Here is a 24,328-nt window from a genome sequence, read left to right on the forward strand (position 1 = left end):
TTGGAAGCCTTCAATCTGTGCTAAAGAGTAAAAAAACAAAACAAAACAAAACAAAACTTAAATGCTTTGCAAGTTCGAATTCTTTTGCATAGCAAGACAGGTTTGGCCACATTTTTTTGGAACCCTTTTAGCCCCAAACAGGTGACCATCTGGCTCAGGTACTTTAAAAAAAAACTCCAAACTCCCCCTCGTGGCTGGACTGCTGCATGGCTTTTTGAGGAGAGTTACAAATGCTATACCAAAGGTAATTATTGCTTTGGTATTTGAAATTATAAGAAAAGCATAAAAACAAAACAATTCTTTCATACACATTATTATTGATTATTAAATATTAGAATTTTTGTATTTTTGCATTTTCCAAAACACTTTCATCAAAACAAGTCATCTCAATTATTTATTAAAAGTTAACAAACAAAATACTCTGATGCCTTTTGTAAGCTGCAGGTAGTAATAAAATGAAGTAGTAATTAGTGGCTAACTGTGTAGTTCAAAGGAGTTACTAAAACTTCCCAAAGAGTCTAAAAAATAAGGTTATTCTTTATGCCTCTCGTGTTCTTGCTTTGTGCCCACTAAGTGTCTGTTTGGAAAAGCACTTCAGTATTTCAGATGTGCTCAGGCTAGGGAAAGCATTTATACAAAAAGCATTTTAGTTTTCAGGACAGAAAAAGTAGTGCTTGCATGCATTTGCGATAAAATAGATCATTGTGGAAATTATATTGCTGTTGCCAGGTATTAAGCTAATTAGTTTCTTAAGGAGAAAGGGATTTGAAATGAGAATGTTAACAATTAATGGTCATTGACTTATTAAGAGAAAAATGGAATTTTGAATGATATAGGAAAATAATTATGATAGATGAAAAAATTATGAACTAAGATTACACTTTATTAATTTGAAATATATATACTTTAATATTGTCACACTGTTCAAAAATGCATAGAAACAAAACTAGAGACAGGAGAGGACCAGAGCTGGGAAGGCAGGACTGGTGGTGCTGCCAGGAGTGAGTGATGGGCAAGGCCATCCACATTAGAAGCCCCCCTTCCCAGAAGCAGACTGCCTAGGACACAGTAAAGGTCTTTTTTTGAAAAGGATCAGGATGAAGGATAGTCCCAGTCCCTTTTTGTCCCATCTCAGTTTGCAAAAGGCACTAGCAGGTAGTTTTTGTCTAATATAGACCTGCATTGTACTGAAGGTAGTCTGAGTCCTCTGAGAACATTTTTCTTCAGTAGAACCAAGAGGGATTTTCCAGTTTTACAACAATGTTGATAAACTTAATGTCAAATTATTAAGGCATCTCATGGGCGTATACCTGCAGCCCCTTGGGATATAGATAGCATATGTTTGTAGAAGGAAAGATCCTGATGTTGTTACAGGGCAGAGAGAGGGGCAGCCCAAACCCTGCAAACCTGCCTATTCTAAATGGGTTCTGTCATCCACTGCATCAACACAAAACATATGAGACTTTAATGGGAAGGAACTTTAATACAATTTGGAAACAATACAGGAAAGGCAAAGAATCTAGTTTCTCATTTAAGAACCCAAAGTTACCCGTCCCCTCGTGGGTAAAACTCCATCCAAATGGGATTGGCCTAGAGCAAGGCCCCAAATCCTGCCACAAGTTTAAAGCATCTTCCAGTGGGGACCCACAGAAAAGGGTCAGAAACAACCAGACAAGCCCGGAAGGAAAAGAGCAAAATCAAAATCAAGATAAAAGCTGCCATTGTCACCTCCCCACGGGTCTCACCCACATTTGTGTCACCCAGTCCACGACCAAAAGACAAGCGCAGTTTCTCCACGTGTCTCTAGGCTCCATGCGCCTCCTCCAGGTCTCCTTCTGGCTCCATCCTACTTCCTTCCTCAGTCTCCTCTGCGGCCTCTTCTCTTCCTGCTCCGCTCCACCCTCCATTTGGGTGGGGAAGGGAACCTGGAACCTCCCCCTTTCCTGGGGACCACCCTGTTACAATATTATCTCAACAGGCAGCAATAAAGGCAAGCTCACTGCTTTGAGATGGCAGCTTGAAGTATGGGAAAGAGAATGGAGTTTGTCGATCTGTTGATATGGATTTGAATCCCAGTTCTATTGCTTACTCTTTGCATGACCTTGGTTAAGTTATATAACTTCCTGATGCTCAGTATCATAATTTGCTAAATGAGGGTAATATAACTTCTTGGCAACCACTATGAAGATAAGAAATAATACATTTAGTATACATTTGACATTAGACAAGTGGTAGCTGTTACTGTTTGTTATTCAGATTCTTATCAGAGAGTTAAAAGATTGCTGTTCTATAATTCAACTCATACGTCATACCTCATATTTAAAAAGTTTGTACTTGGGTGCATAAGAGTTTTCACTCAACCTATTTGTGTTTCTAAAGCAAAGATTCTTAACTAGGCATAATTTCATATTTAGCTATGTCTGGAAACATTTTTCATTTCCATAAGTGGAGGTGGAAATGTGCTAGTGGCATCAGGTAGGTAGAAGCCAGGAATGCTACTAAATATTTTATAATGTACAGAATAGTCCCCCACAACAGAAAATTACCTGACACCCAATTTCAGTTCCTGACCTAGACCAAACTGCAGATTTATACAGATCCAGTTGCATAATGCCTTTACAATCCTCTGCATAATCCTGGTATTTTGTTGAAAGGCTAGAGCTATATGTAATTTTTTTTTTTATGTCAAGTTACCATATTCCTAAAGATAACAAAGATTTTAAAATCTCTGATTCCATCCTAACAAAACTTTGTGTGTGTTCAAATGAGATTTGGGTTCTAAGTAGGATTTTTCTCTTCAACCTCCTAATTCTTTATTGAGATTATACTCAGGAAATTCTTCCATTTAGTGGGTAGTGTGAGCTAGTTTCTGGACTCCTTTCTAGAGGGAGTCTGTGGGTGAATACCCTTACTGGGGCCTAAGAAAGAGGCCAGCTGTTATGGAGGCAGCAGCCTGGACTGTAAAGGATTGAGCAAGTGGATGGGAACCAGGTTTCTACTCTGTGTGGTGTCACCAGGCAGGAGAGAGGATCCAGTCTGATCCCACCTTCAACAACACAGGCAAGATAATCTGGGAGTGAACCCGCCACTCTCCAATGCTCCACCCACTGGGAATCAGAAGTGTAGAATAAGGGGCTCTGCCTAGGAATTCTGGGAAAGGGCTCTTGGGACGCTGATAAAATTGAAAAGAGGACTCCACAGACACTGGTGAAAGTAGGCAAGGAGTAAGCATTGATTCATTGGTGAAAGTATACAGAGAGGGGTCTTCATAAAAAGTGGTGATTCCATATTCCCTACCCCACCTAATGAGGGATGCAGCTGAGTGGCAAGGGGAAGCTAGACTTGGAAAGGAGAAGACACAGGAAGAGGCATGTGGAGCAGAGAGACATGTAAAGAAGTCACACATTTTCTTCTCTACTTTGGACTTGCACAAGGATCTTGGGGGACATGGAAGGAGACATGCTCTTGAGACATGTAGACATACTTGGCAGAGACATGAATGAGAGACCCATTCATGTCTCTTACAGTGGCTTACAGTGTCAGCCATTATCTTGATTTGTACTTTGATTTGACGTGTGCAATGACTGCTATGTTATGAATGATACTGTTTTAGGATTATTCCTAATCCAGTATAAACATGCGGAGGCTGAAGTCTGCAGGGTACAACCTGAGAATATTCAAGAATATTCACCCCAGAAGAGGGTTTGCATTTACAATTATGTGAAGGGAGGACTTTTGGGGGCTGCCATCCTAAATACCATGTAGAGATTTAAAAAGCCAAAATACTATTTATTTTTTGTAGTGTATAAAAGAAATCTTTTTTAAATTTTATTTATGCAATCTTAAAACTAAAACTAAAACTCTTTTGGAAATGATACTTTTATTTATTTATACACCTGGGGTATAGGCCAGAGGTGTGGAATGGTGAGAGAATTCACCAGAGACAGGGGGAGCAGATAGGCAGACGGATTGAAAACACTGCTGCGGGTAGCAGCGGGCAAGACAGGAGAGGTCTGCTGCACCATGTGGGTGTCTCCCTGGCCAGCTGGGAATCGAACCAGTGCCACAGAGGAGGCGGACAGCTCCACAGCACTGCGCTCAACCCACTGCACCACCGGGGAGGTCCAAAGAAGTCTTTTTTTTTTTTTTTTGTTAAGGAAAAAAAAACTATTTGAGGATTTTAATCAATTCTTTCTGAAGTAATTCTGGTCACATTCCAATGATGGAAGATATTTTTTATACTTAATTGCAGTGGGGACTGATTCCCAGTCAAAACTCGTAAATATGGATTGCTTTTCATGAAAGGAAGGCTGGTAATAAAATTGTCATTCCAAGATGCAAATATGGCTTATAAGGCATAAACACTGATACCCTTTCTTGTTTAGAAATTCTGTCATCATTCAAAAAATGTTTTTAACCATGCTACGAAATATTTTTAGAGATGAAAAATAAAAACAAAACATATGCTTCCCTCAAATATAGCCATCCCTTAGCACTCTGGTCAGTTAACATGCATGTATCCCCTGATCTCAGAAAGCCCAGCATGTTATTTCTTAAATATTGTCACTAACTGATAGGTAGTGACTGATTAGGAAAATTGCATATTTCTGAGGACTTTTCTCCTTCTAAAAATGTACCTTAAAACTAAAACTCTTTTGGAAATGATACTTGTACATTCAGAATATTTACTTAAAGGCTTAAGCATTTGGGGGATACTTATTTACTTTATGGTTCAAAAATTTTAGGAAGTGTAAAATGCAAGTGTGTACAAAATCTGAGAAATTACAAAAGAAATGCTTATAAAATGGATAAAATGTGCCAAATAGCAATATGAAAATTAATAAGGGCAAAGCAGACAGAAAAACACTGAAGAAAGAAGACAATTGTAATATAAAAAGCACTAAAAAGCCTGGGCTGATCAAACAGAATCCCCTGTGTTCCAGCTGTGAGCTTTCAACAAATATTGGGGGAGCAGGAGTTAAAACATAGCAAATAAATACACCAAGTGCAATCATGATGATGCGGCATGATTTCAACTGTCTCCCAATGTCTGTGTTTCCCTTCTTCTAAATTACTAGAGACCATGATTTTTAGCCAGCCATATGGTTGCCCAGAAGAATGATATTTCCTAATCCTCCTTGCAGCTAGTTAAAGCCATTGCTAGCAGGTTGTGACTAGTTGACTGTATTTAGAAGTGATAGGAGCAATTTCTGGATTGTGCCCTTGGAGAAAAGGGAAGAGGTGGGCTCCATGGCCTGCTGGCTGGAATGGGAATATGGTGGTCAGCCATATTGGATCCTCAAGACAAGCGCAGTGTCCTGGCAGTGGTTGAGCAATGAGGCAGAAACTTGGCACCATACCCCTGTCACCATGGCAACTCAGCATCCACTCTGGACTGATTTTACCCTGTTGCTTCTCTCTTGATTAACTCACTACTGTTTTGGTTCTGTTACAACAGTCAAGTCTTTATGCCAATACATGAGAGACACATCTCAAGCAAATACAAAGAACAGCATCAAGAGTACAGATGGTCAACAGTGGCTGACAATATGAAGTGTTGGCATGTATATGGAGAAAGAAGAACACCTCCTCCCCACCCCCAGATAATGCTGGTGGGAATGTAAAATGGAACAATCACAGTTCAGCAGTTTCTAAGAAGTTAAATAGTCACTATATAACTCAGCATTTCCACTCCTGGGTATCTACCCAACAGAAAATAAATCCACACAAAAACTTGTATGTGAATGTTCATTGCAGCATTTATTCATGATGGTCCCAAACTGGAAATAATCTAAATAATAATCAACTGGGGAGCAGTTTGGATAAACACATTGTATATCCATGTAACAGAATACGACTCTGCCATAAAAATGAGAAAACTGAGAATACGTGCAACTGTGTGGTATTCTATATGAGTGATAATTATGAAAGAACCTAGACATGTGAAACTATATGTACATGGTTACATTTATTTTAAATTTCTAGAAAAGGCAAATCTGCAGTGATAGGAAGATCAGTGGTTGCCTGGTGTAGGAGGTAGCAAGGAGTGGCTACAAGCAGGTAGGAGGGATTTTTTTGGTTTTAGAATTATTCTAAAACTGTATTGTGGTGATAGTTGCACAATTGGACATATTTTCTAAATCTTATCAAACTATGTACTTCAAGTAAGTGAATTTTATGTCATGTAAATTATTCCTTAAAGTTGATTAGAAAAATAAAGGATAGAGGTGAGCCATTGGTGCTGCTATGGTAGGTTTAACTGTTAATCTTCAATTTATCCATGTTTCACAGTTAAACATGTTGCTCTCTCTTGCAATAGTAGAACCGTGAGAAACAATGTAGAAATACCCGGAAATAAAAACAGATTTGTCTTATGACACTATATATTAGAGCAGGGTGTCACAAAGTAATATATATCCTTAATGTGAAAAAGGTAAAGGAAGGCTATAGATGTATTTTGATGGAATTTAAGATATCGTAAACTTAGACACTAGACTAAAGGACTTTAATAGAGTCATCTTAATTGGTATAGCAAAGACTTTTAAAAATTTAAATTTAATTTAACAATAATTTTCAGAGACTGCAGACAGAGTGGCATTGTAACAAAGGTGTTTCAGGTGGACTATGAACCACAAAATGCAGTCTTATCAGAAGACAATGTGGAAAATATTCTCAAAGATCCTTCAAAACAGGCAAGTAGTGAATATAATGCATTCATATTTATAGTCACCACATTCTTGCTTCCTTCTTTCCTAGTGGTCACTTATTCCCTTTCATTTCATCACCTCCACTCATGGTCAGATTCTTATAATTGAGGTTAGTAGCGACCACTGTAAAGTATCTTCACTGATTTCCCACCCTCTGGCCAGGCCCTTCTCCACCCCTGCCCATTATGCCCATTAGAACTGTCTACTGAGGGGAGGAGGGAGGAGGATAAGGACAGGGGTGGGAAGAGCATAAGGGACTATGGTGACGGTGCATGGGTGAACTGGTGGTGGGAATTTCAAGGGGAAATCATACATTGTACAAATATGAAGAATGATGTAATAAATATATATAAATTAAAAGGTAATTGTGAGCATGCAAAAAAAAATAAAGATGTACAACTCTGTTAAAAAAAAATAGAAAAAATGAAATGTCTGTTACCCAAACCCCAGTCTCTACAGTGACACTTCTATTGATAAAGCAGAAACCTTCAGCCTGGTATTTAAGTGATTGCTTTCTTTCTTGGTCATCCTTTCTTGCATTGTGACTCCCTGTAATGCTCCAGCCTAGCTGTGTTCTGCAGTATTCTGTCACTGCTCCTGTAGCTCTCCAGGTCTTGCCCTTTTAAAAAATACTTTGTGTGATTATTTTGCTCCTTACCTATCTCCCCCATTCACTGTAAGCTCTAAGGTGGCAGAGAGCATATGTCTGCCATGCTCAGCACCTTGCGCAGGACCAGGTAGGAGCGGGCAGGAACTGTTTATTTGTTGAACAGATGCATTATACTAGAAGAGGCCTTCAGTGGTCTTTTATTATGTTTAAATCTTCATCCTCAAATAACTAGAAAGCCTCAACTATGGAGAATGAAATAAAACTCTCTAAACAATGATTTTTGAAACTTTAGTCCCTGGCCTAACTTTATCAGCATATGCTCAGGCTTGAATTAGGTACAAGGGACTGAGTCCCTGGGAAAGAAAGTCCAAGAGAAGAGTGCTTAAGGCCTGTGTATGCACAGTTACTATACCTGTTCTGTCTTGGTCTGACCCCACCCTGACTTTGCCCCCTGAATCTGGTGGTCGCTTGGTCATTACTCACACTCATGCCTGCCAGGGCTGCTCCCTCCCTCCAGTCTTGACCACTAGACCTGGTGGGGCCTACTAGTCAGACTTGCTGCCAACCAAGCAGCTCAGACACAAAGCTGTATACTTCCAGAGTAAGGTGAGAGAGAGGTCACTCTGTAGTGAGGGCTTATAAATAATAATCACCACTATGTAAAGGAAAAAAGATTTATTCTTGGAAGTCAAAAAATGAGGTTTAACTGGGAAGAAGAGACTGGTGAGAAAAGGGTCTCAGCCAGCTGCTTCTTCAACCCCCCTCCCCCAAGTAGGGACTGGGTTAAAGTGTTGGGGAAGGTACAGTTTCTCAAAAAAGGAGAAATGATATTTGAGACAACGTGGCAGAAACAACAAATTTGTTTTTGTGGACATCTGTTTTTTTTTGGGGGGGAGGAGTTCATTTCTAGACATGGTAAGATGCATACTTTAAATTCATTTCCTCTGGTAGGTATAATTTGAGTGTGAGAAAGGCAAGAATTTAAGAGATAAATTTTATTATAAGGTAATGCCTGTTTTGGTGAATGGCTGAGAGTTGCCGAGGACAGGAAGGGGTATGGGCTCCACATAGTGATTTCTGTTAACAGAATTTCTGTGTCAACAGAATCTGAATGCAGGGAGCCTTCTGCCTATGTGAGTTCTTTACCTTTGTTCCAAACTTGTTGATTTTCCTTCACAGTAAAAATTACTGTGAATGCTTTCCAGTAAGAAATGCATGCTATGACAATGCCCCTACCATGTAACTTTAAATTTTTACATTCTAAATGGCCATCACCAATCTCTTCATTTCTAGGAACTGAAAAATGGATTTATTGGATCAAAACTAAGGAAGAAATATAAGAATGCTGAAAATAAGCTGGATTGGAGTGTTAATCTTAGAAAGTTTCCAGGTATGATGTGACAGATCAAAGATAAAGTTTAATATTCTAAATCACTAAACAGTTTCACTGCTTGTTTTCATGTCTGCAGAAGAGTTGGAATAAGAAAGACTGGGACAGGAGAATAGGCTGCAATTTGAGTTTCAGTGCTGTCCTTACTAACAGCTTAAGGCCATGAGGGGTCGTCAAATAGTCCAACAAAGTCAGATTTACAAACTCATTTCAATAAGGGAGATGACACACCACAGGAACCATGGGTCTTCTCACCAAACCAAGGAAAAGATGCAGTTATAAAGTTTTGGGGGAAGGGTGAAAAGAGTCTAGGTGAAATTTAAGTGAAAGCAGAACTTTGATAGGTACAAGGCAGGGCTGTGTGTGAACTGGTCACTCTTAGGTATGGACTATGAAATGTGGAATGTTGTGGAAGAGATCTGTGTTCAGAGACCTTTCTCTGAAGCTCTGCACCAGATTGGAAATTGAGGCCGCTTCTCTATGTCAAAGTGTCTTAGATCCTCCAAGCAAAAGTCAGACATTTCGTTCATACTGTTATAACGTCAAACAGCGAAGTTTTTGATAGTCTCTGATCTTAGAAAACAAGGTTTCTCAGCAAATGAGAAGTGATAGTCACTCAGAGGGAGGCTGGTATGATGTTTTACAACTGCCATGTGTCTTTGGGACAAACATTTTTGTGCAAATCTTGCAATTGAATTTACCTATATTCTCAGCTTGATGTGGAAGGTTGTGGAATGGAGCAAGGCAGATTTAAATGTTCTTAGTCTGGGCTATCTTTTCCTTTCTCAGTGCTATTTCATTGAAGGGGGAGGGTTTCTTATATAGTTGCTGTTTCTAGGGAAAGAATGTGATGACAGTAGCCACTTATTAAAAGGTTTCCAACTATGAAGATACATTTGCATGATTACATATATAATTACAGATGTTCACAGAATGCTGTTTTTTGATATACTTGTAGACCTCGAGGTAGGTGAAAGAACTGACCCTAAGATTTGGAAAGATCTTCGCTTCTCAGACAGTCCCCTGGAGACTTACCATGAAGACGAAGATTCTATACCACACGCCCATCAGTCCCAGGTAACTTCTAAGGAGAGCCTTTAGGGTACTAAATACCTGCTAATTTTTACTCTTCCCATGAAGTACTTTAAGACAATGTCTCGTAGCCTTTCACCATTTGCAGCCACTGTTCCAGGGCTGGAAATAGTGTATTAGACAAGAAAGGTCCCTGTACTCCCGAGGCATACATTTTATCACAGGTGAGGGCAGGTAGATAATAAACATGTAGATACCAAAAAAAAAAAAAAAAAAAAAAAAAAAATTTAAATAGTGATATGCCATGAAAAAGATAAGGCTGGGAGATGATGGGATAGAGTGTGGTCTCCAGATACTGGGGCATCAGGATCATATGGTAACTCATTAGAAATGCAAATCCTCAGGCCCCATTCCAGACTTACTGAATCAGAGACCATGGGGGTGGGCCCAGTAATCTGCTTTAATTAGCCCTTCTGATGCATATTCAAATCTGAGAACCCCTAGAATAGAGAATGAACATGGAGAACAAACAAGAGTGGTTCTAGTTCAGGGGATAACAGAAGGCTTCCTTGAAGAGATGACATTTGAATTGAATATTCAAGATAAATTTAAGTCAGCCCTGGAAAAATCTTGGCAGCTGTAACAAGTACAGCAAAAGTGAGAGGTTACAAAGAAATTGATATGAACTCACTGTATTTTCTGGAAGATCACAAAGCCCATGCCAGAGGAACACAGACCTAATAATTCCTACTTGAAAACCCCGTCAAAAAGAGTAATAACCTGTATGCCTCAGCTCGATGGGAGGGGGGAAAACCAGAGGAGGGTTGAATACAAGGAGACATGGTGATGGTTGGTGAGGGATACGATGGCGGGAGAACTATGGGGACTAGAACAATGTAAGAAAAAAAATTAATTAATAAAGAAAAAAATGATAATCTGGTTACCAATAAAGTAATGAGCTCAGTCAACTCCTGTGAGCAATGCTTGCCAGCGTAGCCCATATTAGAAGACTATTTTTGAGAAAAAGTATCCTTTAAAGAATAAATATAACAAAACAGTCTTAGGTATTTTTAGAAAAACAGGCTCACAGAACCATGATTATCTATAGTGCGTCCAGAAAGAACTATTTCTCTTTGCACACAAAATTTAGGTTACCTTACTCACTTAGTTATTTGAGAGTTGTTGTTGCTGAGGAAAAAGTAGAGTAAAACAATATGTAATGATTTGGAGATTCAGAATCCCCCCAAACTGGGAACACAGAGACAAGTTTGGGAGATCTGACTAGTTTTCAGAGAGTATTTAGGGGGTAAAAGTACATAATGACTTCAGCTTAGTCTCGCACGATGCAGAGGGAGAGAGAATGAAAGAGCTAGGGGCAAAATGTTAACATATACAATCATTCAAGCTGAGTATACAAAAGTTATACGGCAACTTTCCTGGTAAGTTTGAAATTATCTTCAAAAGCTTACTATAAAAGTAAAATAAAATGGGGATAATATTACCCACCTCATAAGGTCATTGCAAAATGTCAAGGAGATAATGACAACAAAACCCCAAGAACATTTTACTGTTATACCCTCCGTGTTAGTTTCTCTACATCACATTCCTTCCTTTTTTCTGTCTCACGCCTTTCATGTGGACCTCTAGACCACATCAAGCCCACTGAGTCTCAGGATAGGCCAGACGCTACTCTGCCACTGTGCCTTTGCAAATGGCACACTTTTGACCACTTATGACCATTTGCTAAACTTTACTCTCCCAGTTCCAATTTAGGTGTTACTGCTTGGGAAGCCCCTCTCACCGGAGTAAGTGAAAGTGATGATATCCTCCTCTAGTTTCCTATGAGACTTAACACACAAATGTGTTACCAGTGCATTTCTATATTTTGTATGTACCCTTCTTCAGCTCCTTAAGGGCAAGAACCATATAATATTTATTTTTTTCCTCTCCTTGCATCAAACACAGTGCCTGGTACAAAGTGAATGCTCAAATAAAAATATATAAATCGAGTTTAGTGTTTCTGTATAAGAGTTAGTAGTTGCTGCAAAAGTTTTTATAGGTGAGTTCTTTTGAGTTCCCCAGGGATATAACCTTACAGAAAAATGAATGCTAACTTAGGTTTTTAAATTCTAAAATCTGGTCTGCCTTATGGTAAACTCAGATATCTTTAAACTTTTTTTTTTTTTTTAATGGAGGCATGTTTCATTTATTTATTTATTTGTTTGTTTGCCTGTTTATACATGCACTGGGCAGTCAGAAGCACGGGAGGGTGAGAGAATTCACCAGAGCAAGAGCGGGGAGCAGAGCAGGCAGAAGGACCGAAGTACACTGCTGAGGGGAGCAGCGGGCGGCAGGAGAGGTCTGCGCGCCATGCGGGACCCTCCTCCGGTGGCCGGGGAGCAGCCGGGGATGGAACCGGCGCCGCAGAGGCTGCCGGTAGCCTTGCAACCCAGCGCTCAACCGCTGCGCCACCGGGGAGGCCCCTAAACTCAGATATCTTTACTTGTAAACATTTTTTTAGTGAAATATACATGTCTGGTTATGAATAGTACTTCAATTTGTAAAATTTTGGGTATTAGGGTCATAATTATGACTTTGTCTATCATGGTTTTTAAAAGGACTTCTGGATGTGGTAAGACAAAACACTGAAGTAAGTTTTTAATGGAATTTTACATAGCTTTTGCCATGATTTTATCTGTATTCTTAATTTTAGTTCTCTAGTTTCGCACACATAACTGACCAGAAGAGTTTGACAAACACAGAGATTATGAGAATTCAAAGGGAGACAGACTTTCTCAAGTAAGTATCACATTCTCTTTACTATTCCATAAATCCCACTAAGACAGATGTGGTAAAAAGAATTTAAGGATGGGACTCAACAATGATGTTTGTCCACCCCTAATTGTTTTTATAATTAAATTTTTACAAATTTTAAAGGAATGATTAACATAAAAATATATATATTTAAAAAGTACATTTGACATTATGTATATAACATGAAACTAACACCATAATCAAGGGAATGAGGAAATCCAACACTTTCAGAGGTTTCCTACACTGTACCCTTGTGCACTTTTACATCCACAGGCAACTATTGATCTGCTTCTTGTCACTAAAGCTTAGTTTGCATTTGTTCCACATACAAATGGAATCATTCAGTATGTGCTCTTGTTTGCCAGGCTTCTTTCATGCTGCCTGATTATTTAGAGATCACCCATTTGTTGTAGGTATCAAATATTTATTTCTTTTTATTCCTGAGTAATATTCCATTATTTTTGTTTGAAAGTAATATTCCATTGTATGGACACATCACAATTTGTTTATTCAGTTACCCGTGGATAGACAGCTGGGTTATTTCTACTTGTTAGCTGTTAGAGATAAAGCTACTGTGAAATATTTGTACAGAAGTTGTCAAAGGCAAATATATGTACTTTTCCATTCTCTTAGGTAAATGCCTAGGAGAGGAAAGACTGCGTCAAATGATAGGTGTTTGTTTAACTGTTTAAGAGACTGCCGAACTGTTTTCCAAAGAGGTTATTCCATTTTACATTTTCTTTTTTTTTAAATTTATTTATTTATGCATATAGGAGCTGGGGTACAAGCCAGAGGTGCGGGGGGGCGGGGGTGGTGAGAGGATTCACCAGAGACAGAGTTGGCAACAGAACAGGCAAATTGACTGAAATACACTGCTGAGGGGAGCAGTGGGTGAGTCAGGAGAGGTCTGCTGCGCCATGTGGATCATGGCCCTGGCTGGGAATTGAACTCATGCTGCAGGGGCTGCAAATAGCTTTATAGTGCTGACGCTTAACTCCTTGCGCCACCAATGGAGGGAGGCCCCTCCATTTTACATTTTCACCAGCATTGAGAATTCCAGTTTCTCTACATCCTCATCAACACTTTCATTTTTGTTTGTATATTCTGATTTCTTCAATATAGAAAATGAAGTCACCCATTTGAAGCTTTCCTTCTTTTCTAATATAGTCATTCAGAACTTTAATATATATAGGCACTGCCTCCTGAGGACATTTTTAAAAGATTTTTAAAATTTATTTATGCATATAAGAACTAGGGTGTAGGCCAGAGGTGCTGGGGGGGAAGGGGGTGAGAGGATTCACCAGAAACAGAGTGGGGAGCAGAACAGGCAGACTGACTGAAATACACTGCTGAGGGGAGCAGTGGGAGAGACAGGAGAGGTCTGCTGTGCCATGTGTGTTAGCTCCCAGGCTGGGGATAGAACTCATGTCTCTGTAGCTTGATAGTGCTGAGACTTTCACCCCTGCACCACCACGGTGGCCCCTCCTGAGTGGTTCTTTAGCTCTAGTCTCAAAATGTCATTATTTGTGTTTTTATTTAATTCTGTTTAAAATGTTTCTAACTCACCTTGCTGTTTCTTTTTTGATCCATGGATTTTTGAAGTGTGTTAAGTTTCCAGAATTTGAAGATTTTCCTTATATCTTCTGGTTTTTATTTCAAATTTAGATCCTTTTTGGTCAGAGAATGGATATTGTATGATTTGATTAATGATCCATGTGCATTTCAAACGATGTGTATTTTGCTAGGATAAGTGTTCTATAAATGTTAATTAGTTTAAGTTGGTTTATATTATTGTCTTGTCTTTGCTGATCGTCCATTGTTTAATAACTTGTTGAAAAAGTTATGTTGCAATCTATGACTATAATTATTAATTTGTCTATTCTTACAGTCCTATCAGGATTTTTGCTTCATGTACTTTTATTTATTGTTAAGTACATAAATCTTTTGGATTTTTTTTTTTTTTAATTTTCTAGAGGCATGTCTTATTTATCTATTTGTTTGTTTGTTTGGTTTATACATGCACTGGGTACAGTCAGAAGCCGGGAGGGCGAGAGAATTCACCAGAGCCAGAGCGGGGAGCAGAGCAGGCAGAAGGACCGAAGTACACTGCTGAGGGGAGCAGCGGGCGGCAGGAGAGGTCTGCGCGCCATGTGGTACCCTCCTTCGGTGGCCGGGGAGCAGCCGGGGATCGAACCGGCGCCTCAGAGGCCGTGGGCAGCTTCGCAACCCAGCGCTCAACCGCTGCGCCACCTGGGAGGCCCAATCTTTTGGATTTTTAAGTCCTTTTGCTTAATTGATCCCTTTATCATTATCTATCCTTCTAAAATTCTTTTTTTAGAAATCTATTTTGGGTGATACTAATGTAACCATTCCTACTTTCATTTGATTAGTGTTTATGGATTTTTTTTCATTTTTTTACTTTTAACCTATTTTTATTTCTCTACTTAAAGTTTTTTTTTTTTTTTTTAAGCAGCATACAGTTAGGTCTTGCTTTTAAAAATATGACAATTTCTGCATGTTAACTGGGGTGTTGAGTGTATCTAGATTTATTCTGATTATTGATATGTTTGAATTTAAATTAACTGTTAAATTAACTGTTTTCTGTTTGTCTTATCTATTTTTTGCTACCTTTTTCTTTTTTTTCTGCCTTCTTTTGGATTTATTTGGTATGTTTTATGATTCCATTTTTTTTTTTTTTTACATCCTTTGTTGCTTATTAGTTATGACCTTGTTTTAGTGGTGGCTGTGGGGTTTATAGTATACATTTTAAATTTTTCATTGTCTTTTTTTTTTTAAGATTTATTTATTTATGCATACAAGAGCTGGGGTACAGGCCAGAGGTTTGGGGGGTGAGAGGATTCACCAGAGACTGAGTGGGGAACAGAACAGGCAAATTGACTGAAGTACACTGCTGAGGGGAAGCAGCGGGTGAGACAGGAGAGGTCTGCTGTGCCAGGTGGGTAGCTCCCTGGCCGCCCGGGGATCAAACTTGTGCTGCAGAGGCTGCGGACAGCTTCATTGGTTGCGTCTTAACGCCTTGCACCACCAGGGAGGCCCCATTGTTTGTCTTTCAGTAGTATGATACCACTTCATGTATATGGTAAGAACCTTATGACAGTATACTTGTAGCAACTGAGTAACAATAGCTTTTAGCTATTGTGGTCACTCATTTTACTTCTAGAAATATGAGCCCCACAATGCATTATTACTTTTATTTGATATAATCAATTTTAAGGTTATTTATACTTTCATTGTGGTGAAATATACATAAATAAAATTTACTATTTTGACACTGAGTGTCTACATCAGTGGCATAAGTACATTCACAGCGTTGTGCAGCTAGCACCACTCTTCATTTCCAGAACTTTCCATCATTCTAAACAGAAGTCAGCTCCCATTACGACAAAATTCCCCATTACGGAATTCTTCCAGGCCTTAGCAACCTCTATTAAACTTTCTATTTCTATGAATTTGTCTATTCTAGCTGCCTCACATAAATGGAATCAGACAATTTTGTCTTCTTGTGTCTGCCTTATTTCATTTAACATAATGTTTTCAAGGTTGATCATGTTATAGCATGTATCAGAATTTCATTCCATAATAAAGATGAAAATATTCCATTGTGTGTTTAGACCACATTTTGTTTATTCATTCATCTGTTGATGGACATTTGTCTGTTGTGAATAATGCTGTTGTGAACATTGGATTACAAGTATCGGTTTGAATCCCTGCTTTCAATTTTTGGATATTTACATAGGACTCAGATTTCTGAATTATATGGTAATTCTGAAAACTACTTCCCACAGCAGCTGCATCATTGTACTTTCCCTTTATAAATGCAATTTCTAAAGTTTCAGTTTCTTTACAACCTCATTAATACTTGTTATTATCCATTTTGCTGATAATAGCCATCCTATAGGTATGAAGTAGTACCTCACGGGGTTTGATTTGCATTTCCTTAGTGCAGTGATGTTGAGCATCTTTTCATATACTTCTTAGCAATTTAGATATCTTTTTTGGAGAAATACCTATTCAAGCTCTTAGCCCATTTTTGCATTGTTAGTTTTTTGTTAAGTTATAGGAGTTCTATATACTTTCTGGCTATTAATCCCTTATTAGATATATGGCTTGCAAATATTCTCTCCCATTTATAGTATCCTTTGATACATGAAAGTTTTAAATTTTGATCAAGTTAGGTTTATCTATTTTTCCTTTTATTGTATGTGCTTTTTGTATCAGATCTAAGAGGTCATTGCCAAATCCAGCGTCATGAAGTTTTTCCCTTATTTAGGTCTTTGACCCATTTTGAGTTAAGTTTTGTGTATAGTGTAAGGTAAGTGGTCATCTTCATTATTGAGAGGCTATGGTAGTGACTGGTGCAGGTAACCAAGCAATCCAGTTCAGAAGACCCAAACATCATAGATGCTGAAGGGTAATTCGGAGGGATAGGTCCTAGGATCAGGGGCCCAAGCTGTGTAGAGAGGCATGGCGGTAGCCACGGTATTCCTAGGGAAACCCAGTTCCAGGACTCCATTCACTTTGGCTCATATCCAGAATCTAGGGAGGTAGGTAAGGGTCACTAATGGGATCCAGCTGCCCAAGAAATGGGGAGAGGTGTTATTGAGGCTCAGAGCCTTGGGACTAACCAGGTGAGTGAAGAAAAGGGCAGGACTTGAATGGCAGTGTCCCTCTAGTACCAGGCAAGATGACTTGTCACTCAGTTGGGGCATGGTGGTTAGGAGGGAAGTCAGAGAAGTGCAACCTAGATATTACTGGAGTTACCAGAGCTCACTCTCAGACAATGTAATATTACAAATGAGAGCCCCATTCAGAAGTGGGATCAAGGCTGCTGATAAAATTCCTGCCACTATCAGGAAATAAAGTAGGCCAGCCTACAGGTGAAAGCACTTGTAGGTTCCAGGTATGAGGCCACTTATACCTGGATAAAATCACTAGAGAAACATTATCTGTCTTAAATGTGGTTCACAGCCCTGAAAGTGACCTGCTTTTTATTTTGTATTTTAAAATGTCTTTAAAAAATATTTTCACCTGACTTCTTCCTATGAACCTTTAGAAAAGTGGCCAATCAGGAACCTCTTTTGTTGTAGGTGTGCCCACTGTCTTACCCCCCGCCCATCTGATCCTTTTGCTCGCTTCTGTCAAGAATGTGGCTCTCCTGTCCCGCTCATATTTGGCCATCGTCTCCCACCCCCAGAGGGAGCTCAGGTGAGCAGCAAAATCCTTTAAAATTTCTTTCATTGGCTTATCTGATCTTTATTTGTAGCAGTAGCATAGTAGCTGGCACACACGAACCACAAACAAAAGTGCTTGTTGAAAGAATTCCTGGTAGGTTAATCCCCTATTATCCAGATTTCCCTGACTGGGAGAACATTTTTGCACCCAACACTAATGATAAAGGACTGATCACAAAAATCTGCAAAGAGCTGATGAGACTCAACAACAACAAAGAAAATAACCCAGTCAAAAAATGGGCAGAAGAGCTAAAAAGAAACTTCTCTGAAGAGGAAATGCGAATGGCCAACAGGCATATGAAAAAATGTTCAACATCACTTGTAATCAGGAAAATGCAAATCAAAACTACCATGAGATACCATCTTACACCAGTGAGAATGGCACATATTAAAAAAACTAGCAACAACAAATGTTGGCGAGGGTGTGGAGAAAAAGGAACTCTTCTGCACTGTTGGTGGGAGTGCAAACTGGTCCAACCACTATGGAGAGCTGTGTGGAGATTTCTGGACCTACTAAACATAGAGCTTCCATATGATCCAGCAATTCCACTCCTAGCTATTTACCCAAAGGACACAGAAACATCAATTCCAAAGAGCACCTGCACACCTATGTTTATAGCAGCACTGTTTACAATAGCTAAGCTTTGGAAACAGCCCAAATGCCCAAAAATAGATGACTGGATCAAGAAGATGTGGTACATATACACCATGGAATATTACTCAGCATTCAAAAAAGATAAACACATGCAATTTGCAGCAACATGGATGGCACTGGAAGGGATCATGCTCAGTGAAATAAGGCAAAAAGAAAAAGAAAAATATCGGATGGTCTCACGCATAGCAGGAATCTAGAAAACTTAAATAAGGGACCAGGAAAATGAATAACTATAAGAAAGTGAAAATCAAAATCAACAAAAAACTATGAACCAGAGACACTTTTTGGGGGGGGGGGCGGGAGGGAGGGATTGGGGTCAGAATGGGGGGGTTGCAATTGTATGGGGAATATAAAAATAAAATTTATTATTAAAAAAAATAATTAATCAAAAAAGAAACGAAAAAAAAAAAAAAAAAGAATGGAAAAACTTGTTTGTAATGCCATGTCTTTTGTGTGGTCTTGCAGAAGTCCAGGCTGAGAAATAGGCTGAAATGTTCAGTGATACATGCATGGATAAATACATTATTTGCTACTCATGTGAGATTTCTATTCATAATGTGGGTACAGCAAGAGAAGAAATTCTAGAAAAAATTACAAGTCTACATATCTATAAGCTACATCATTCTGTTCAGAGAAGTTGTTTGTATAAGCTAGAGACTGATCACTATATTTAAATTTAAAAGCTTTGGCTGATTAAGTCTGGAGAATTAATTTTATCCTATCACCAGTTTTATAGAAATAATAAATTAATTTATTCTTAATTAATTTAATTTAATCATTTATTAATCATAGATTAATTACTAAAGCCAAAACAACATACTTAGCTTAGTAAAAATCAAAGCCTTCACCAAATTGTCTATCTTTTCTGCACTTGATACTTTACAGTTTTTTTCCCCCAGATTAAGTTTTACAAATGGAATTAAAGAGTCCATGATGTAAAAACATTAGGGGGCGGAGCAACATGGCGGCGAGGAGACGCTGCGAGTAAGATCTCCCATTAAAAAAAGTGAATAGGGAGGAAAAGCGGCAGGTCCCAGTGAGAACTGGGACACGGAAGATAAACGGGTGACGCCAGCGAACTGCCCGAAGAAGAAACTGGCCATAAAGGAGGACTAGAAGGGAGGGAAGCGCAGAACCCTGCTCCCCTCCCCCGCCCACAGAGGCGGCACTCTCCGACCGGCAGAGAGGAGGAAACAACAAACCAAAACGGCCCACAAGAACAAACGACGCAGCAAGCGGGACCGTGAGTGGAAAGGAACTATTGCAGCCACCACACCCCGTGAACGGGAGCTGAGGCGAACCCTGCAGGATCCGCCGCGGCGGTGAGCGAACGGCTCCGGGCGCCATTAGAGAAGAACAAAGACCCCGGGAGACGCGCACACAGCCCAGGCTGCCGGTAAGCTGGCGCGGAAAAGCAGCGCGCTCGGCGCGCTTGAAAAGCAAGTGCAGACCTGGATCGCGGCTGCCCAGGTCCCCGCGCCTGCGACCTAGGCTTGCGGGGAGACGACCTAGGCTTGTGGGGAGACGCACGGAGGTCCTCACTGAGGTGAAGGTCCCTCCCTGAGTGAGCAGGAACCAGGCGCCCAGGCACGGGAGCTGTGCAAAAGGCGCCATTCCCGCGCCACTGAACTGGGCTACAGCCCGCGTCCTGGAACTGAGGGCTTTGAACTGAGACCCAGGGCACGAAAATTCGGGGCGTGGGTTCTCCACGACGGTGGGGCACAAGGCAGACACAGCACCCCAAAGCTGTTGAGGTGTACCCTACCATTCCCGCTCTGTTCTCTGTCCCACGGGGTGGGGGGAGGCGAAAAACAGCCCCCCAAGGACAATAGGAGAGATCTCTGGCGCCACCTAGCGACCAGGAAAAAAAAAGTCACTAACACCCTATAAAACAGGACATTTCTTAAGACTGCTTGAAAAGGGCAGAAGGTTTCTGGAGGACCCAGTGGCCAGCCGGGAAGTTATTCCACGCCAGGCCCCTTCCGACCAGCAGTCTGAGCCCACAGAGGGAGCAGGCACCCACGTCCGGGGCAGACCGGGTGCGCAGAAGAGTGTGCCTGAAACCGGAGGCGCAGGGACTGCATCCCGCTTCGCCATTTGAGAACAGGGACATTTCTTCAGTAAAAACTGCCTAAAACCAGCAGAAAGCTCCCCCAGAAGACAGAGATGGCTCCTGGAAGAGCCAGAGGGGAGCGGAGAAGTTCACCCAAGATGTCAGTCAGTCCGAGCAACACAGTGTCCCAACGCATACGACAAATTAGAAAACAGACAGTAGGGAGTAGAAGAACCACACGCAACCTAAAAACTCCTCAGGAAAGAAGCACACCACAAAAAGAAAACCACTCCCCAGATTGCAACGACAGCGACTTGGAAGAACTTCTGAGCCTTCCAGAAAGAGAATTTAAAATTGCCATGATTAAAAAAGTGATAGATCAGAAGAAGGAAATTGAGTCCCTAAAGAGGGAAGTAAGAGAAATGCAGGAGATCAAAGAATTAATGGAGGAACTAAAGAACTCTGGGAAAAGCAATGAAAGCAGAATAGATGAAATGGAAGAACGAATAAGTAATCTTGAAGACACAGAAATAAAAAGAACCAAAACAGAAAAGGAAAGAGAAGTACGAAGGAAAAAGAATGAAGAAAGACTTCGGGAACTATCTGACTCCATGAGGAAAGGAAATATAAGAGTTATAGGAATTCCAGAAGGAGAGGAGAGAGATGTAGGAACAGAGAAAATATTCCAGGAGATAATTGAAGAGAACTTCCCAAATGCGAAGAAGGAGCTGAAAATTGATATACAAGAAGCAAGAAGAACACCAAACTTCCACGACGAAAGGAAAAACACAGCAAGACACATAATAGTAAAGCTCCCAAGAATCCAGGACAAGGAAAAAATAATGAAGCTGACAAGAGGGAAGAAACAGATAACATTCAAAGGAAAACCAATCAGGCTGACATCAGACTTCTCTGAAGAAACACTACGGGCAAGGAGAGAGTGGAGGGACATAGTCAACAGACTCCAAGAAAACAGATGCCAACCAAGAATACTCTATCCCGCAAAGCTCTCTTTCCTCCATGAAGAAAGAATATGGACCTTCCCAGACAAAGAGAAACTCCGGAATTTCATTACGAATAAACCCCCACTCCAAAAAATACTACAAGGAATCCTAAAGCCAGAACCTCAGAGGGACGAATAACAACGAAAGAAGACCAAAAAAAAAAAAAAGTTATTAAAAGAATAAATAAATAAAATCAAAGGAAAGACAAACATAATGGCAAATACAGATGCTAACATATCAATATTAACTCTAAATGTAAATGGACTAAACTCTTCAATAAAAAGACACAGAGTTGCAGCCTGGATTAAGAAACAAAACCCAACCTTTTGCTGTCTCCAGGAAACACATTTAGCTACAAAAGATAAAAATAGGCTCAAAGTCAAAGGATGGAAAACAATCCTACAAGCAAATGGGCCAAAAAAGAAAGCAGGAACAGCTATACTTATATCAGATAAAACAGACTTCAAACTCAAAAAAATAAAAAGAGACCCCAATGGTCACTACATTATGATTAAGGGGACAATACTTCAAGAAGAAATAACACTCATTAACATATACTCACCAAACGAAAGAGCACCAAAATATATCAGACAACTGTTGTCCTCTCTGAAAACAGACATCAGAGAAAACACATATGTAGTGGGAGACTTCAACACACCACTATCAACAATGGATAGATCAACAAGACAAAAAATAAGTAAAGAAACTAAAGCTCTAAATAAGGACCTAGAGCATTTGGGCTTAACAGACATCTATAGAACACTAAACCCAAAAAAAACGGAGTACACATTTTTCTCAAGCGCACACGGATCATTCTCCAGGATCGATCACATACTGGGGCACAAGACAAACATCAACAGATACACCAAGATTGAAATCATACCAACCATCTTTTCTGACCACGAAGGCATCAAACTAGAAATAAATCATAAAAAGAAGGCAAGGAACTATCCTACCTCATGGAGATTAAAAGCCACACTACTGGAAGACCACTGGACTAACGAGGAGATCAAAGAAGAAATTAAAAAATTCTTTGAATTGAATGACAAGGAGGACACCAATATCCTAAATGTATGGGATGCAGCAAAAGCAGTAATAAGAGGAAAATATATAGCAATAGAAGCTCACATCAAGAAACAAGAAAGAACTCAAAGAAACAACCTAATCTCGAAGCTCAAAGATCTAGAAAAAGAACAACAAAAAAACCCCAGAACCAGTAGAAGAAAAGAAATAATAAAAACCAAAGCAGAAATAAATGAAATTGAAACTAAAAAAACAATCCAAAAGATCAATGAAACCAAGAGCTGGTTCTTTGAAAAAATAAATAAAATAGACAAACCCTAGCCAGGCTCACAAAGGAAAAAAGGGAGAAAGCACAAATACACAGAATCATAAATGAAAGAGGAGAAATCACAACGGACACAGCAGAAATCAAAAGAATAATCAGTAACTACTATGAACAGTTATATATGGAAACAAGTTCAACAATCTAGAGGAGATGGACAAATTCCTACAACTCTACAATCACCAACGCTAGATAAAGAAAGAAATAGAACACCTAAACAGACCAATTACAAGCAGCGAAATTGAAATGGTAATTAAAAACCCCCCAAAAACAAAAGCCCAGGACCTGATGGATTTACAAATGAATTCTAACCAAACATTCAGAGACGAATTAGTGCCTATCCTTCACAAACTCTTCCAAAAAATTGAGAAGGAAGGGACAATACCAAACACGTTCTATGAAGCCAATATTACACTAATACCAAAACCGAATAAGGACAACACAAAAAAGGAAAACTATAGGCCAATCTCCCTAATGAACACTGATGCAAAAATCCTCAATAAAATTTTAGCTATCAGAATCCAACAATGTATCCATAAGATAATTCACCACGACCAAGTTGGATTCATTCCAGGGGCACAAGGATGGTTTAACATCTGAAAATCAATCGTTATCCAACACATCAACAAAAAGAAATATAAAAACCATATGATAATATCAATAGATGCTGAGAAAGCTTTCGACAAAGTGCAACACCCATTCATGATAAAAGCCCTTGAATTCTTGGGATACAAGGAACATACCTCAACATCATAAAGGCCATCTATGACAAGCCAACAGCCAGTATCATTCTCAATGGTGAAAAGCTGAAAGCAATTCCATTAAGATCTGGAACAAGACAAGGATGTCCACTCTCACCACTGCTTTTCAATATAATACTGGAAGTCCTAGCCAGAGCAATAAGACAAGAGAAAGACATCCAAGGAATCCAAATAGGAAAAGAAGAAGTCAAACTATCACTATTTGCAGATGATATGATAATATACATAGAGAACCCCAAAATCTCCACAGAAAAACTAATTCAACTCATCAATCAATTCAGTAAAGTGGCAGGATACAAAATCAACACGCAAAAGTCAGTAGCCTTCCTATACACAAACAATAAATCTGAAGAAGAAGAAATCAAAAAAACCACCCCTTTTATTATCGAAACAAAAAAAATCAAATATTTGGGAATAAATCTAACAAAGAGGTAAAGGACCTATACAAAAAAACTATAAAACACTGTTAAAAGAAATAGAAGAAGACACAAAGAAATGGAAAGACATCCCTGCTCATGGATTGGAAGAATAAACATTATTAAAATGGCCATCTACCAAAAGCAATATACAGATTCAATGCTTATTCCAATCAAAATCTCAATGGCATTCTTCAAAGAAATAGAACAATTATTGATGAAATTCATATGGAATCACCAAAAACCCCGAATAGCCAAAGCTCTACTGAAAAAAAAGAAGGAAATGGAG

At 39.4% G+C, this 24,328-nt stretch overlaps 1 protein-coding gene across 3 annotated transcripts in view; it reads left to right on the plus strand.

Annotated features, from left to right (window-relative positions):
- DZANK1 (double zinc ribbon and ankyrin repeat domains 1) overlaps positions 1 to 24,328 on the plus strand; it is an 87,580-nt gene that overhangs the window by 5,395 nt on the left and 57,857 nt on the right. For all 3 annotated transcript variants that reach the window (XM_037494154.2, XM_037494138.2, XM_054696067.1), the window contains exons 4-8: positions 6,578 to 6,692; positions 8,611 to 8,707; positions 9,666 to 9,784; positions 12,453 to 12,538; positions 17,662 to 17,779. In XM_037494154.2, the coding sequence (XP_037350051.1) occupies positions 6,578 to 6,692; positions 8,611 to 8,707; positions 9,666 to 9,784; positions 12,453 to 12,538; positions 17,662 to 17,779 (535 nt within the window). The remainder of the gene's footprint in view (positions 1 to 6,577; positions 6,693 to 8,610; positions 8,708 to 9,665; positions 9,785 to 12,452; positions 12,539 to 17,661; positions 17,780 to 24,328) is intronic.

This window comes from Talpa occidentalis, unplaced genomic scaffold (assembly GCF_014898055.3).
Source record: "Talpa occidentalis isolate TD23 unplaced genomic scaffold, MPIMG_talOcc4v2.1 talOcc4.10, whole genome shotgun sequence".
NCBI lineage: Eukaryota > Metazoa > Chordata > Mammalia > Eulipotyphla > Talpidae > Talpa > Talpa occidentalis.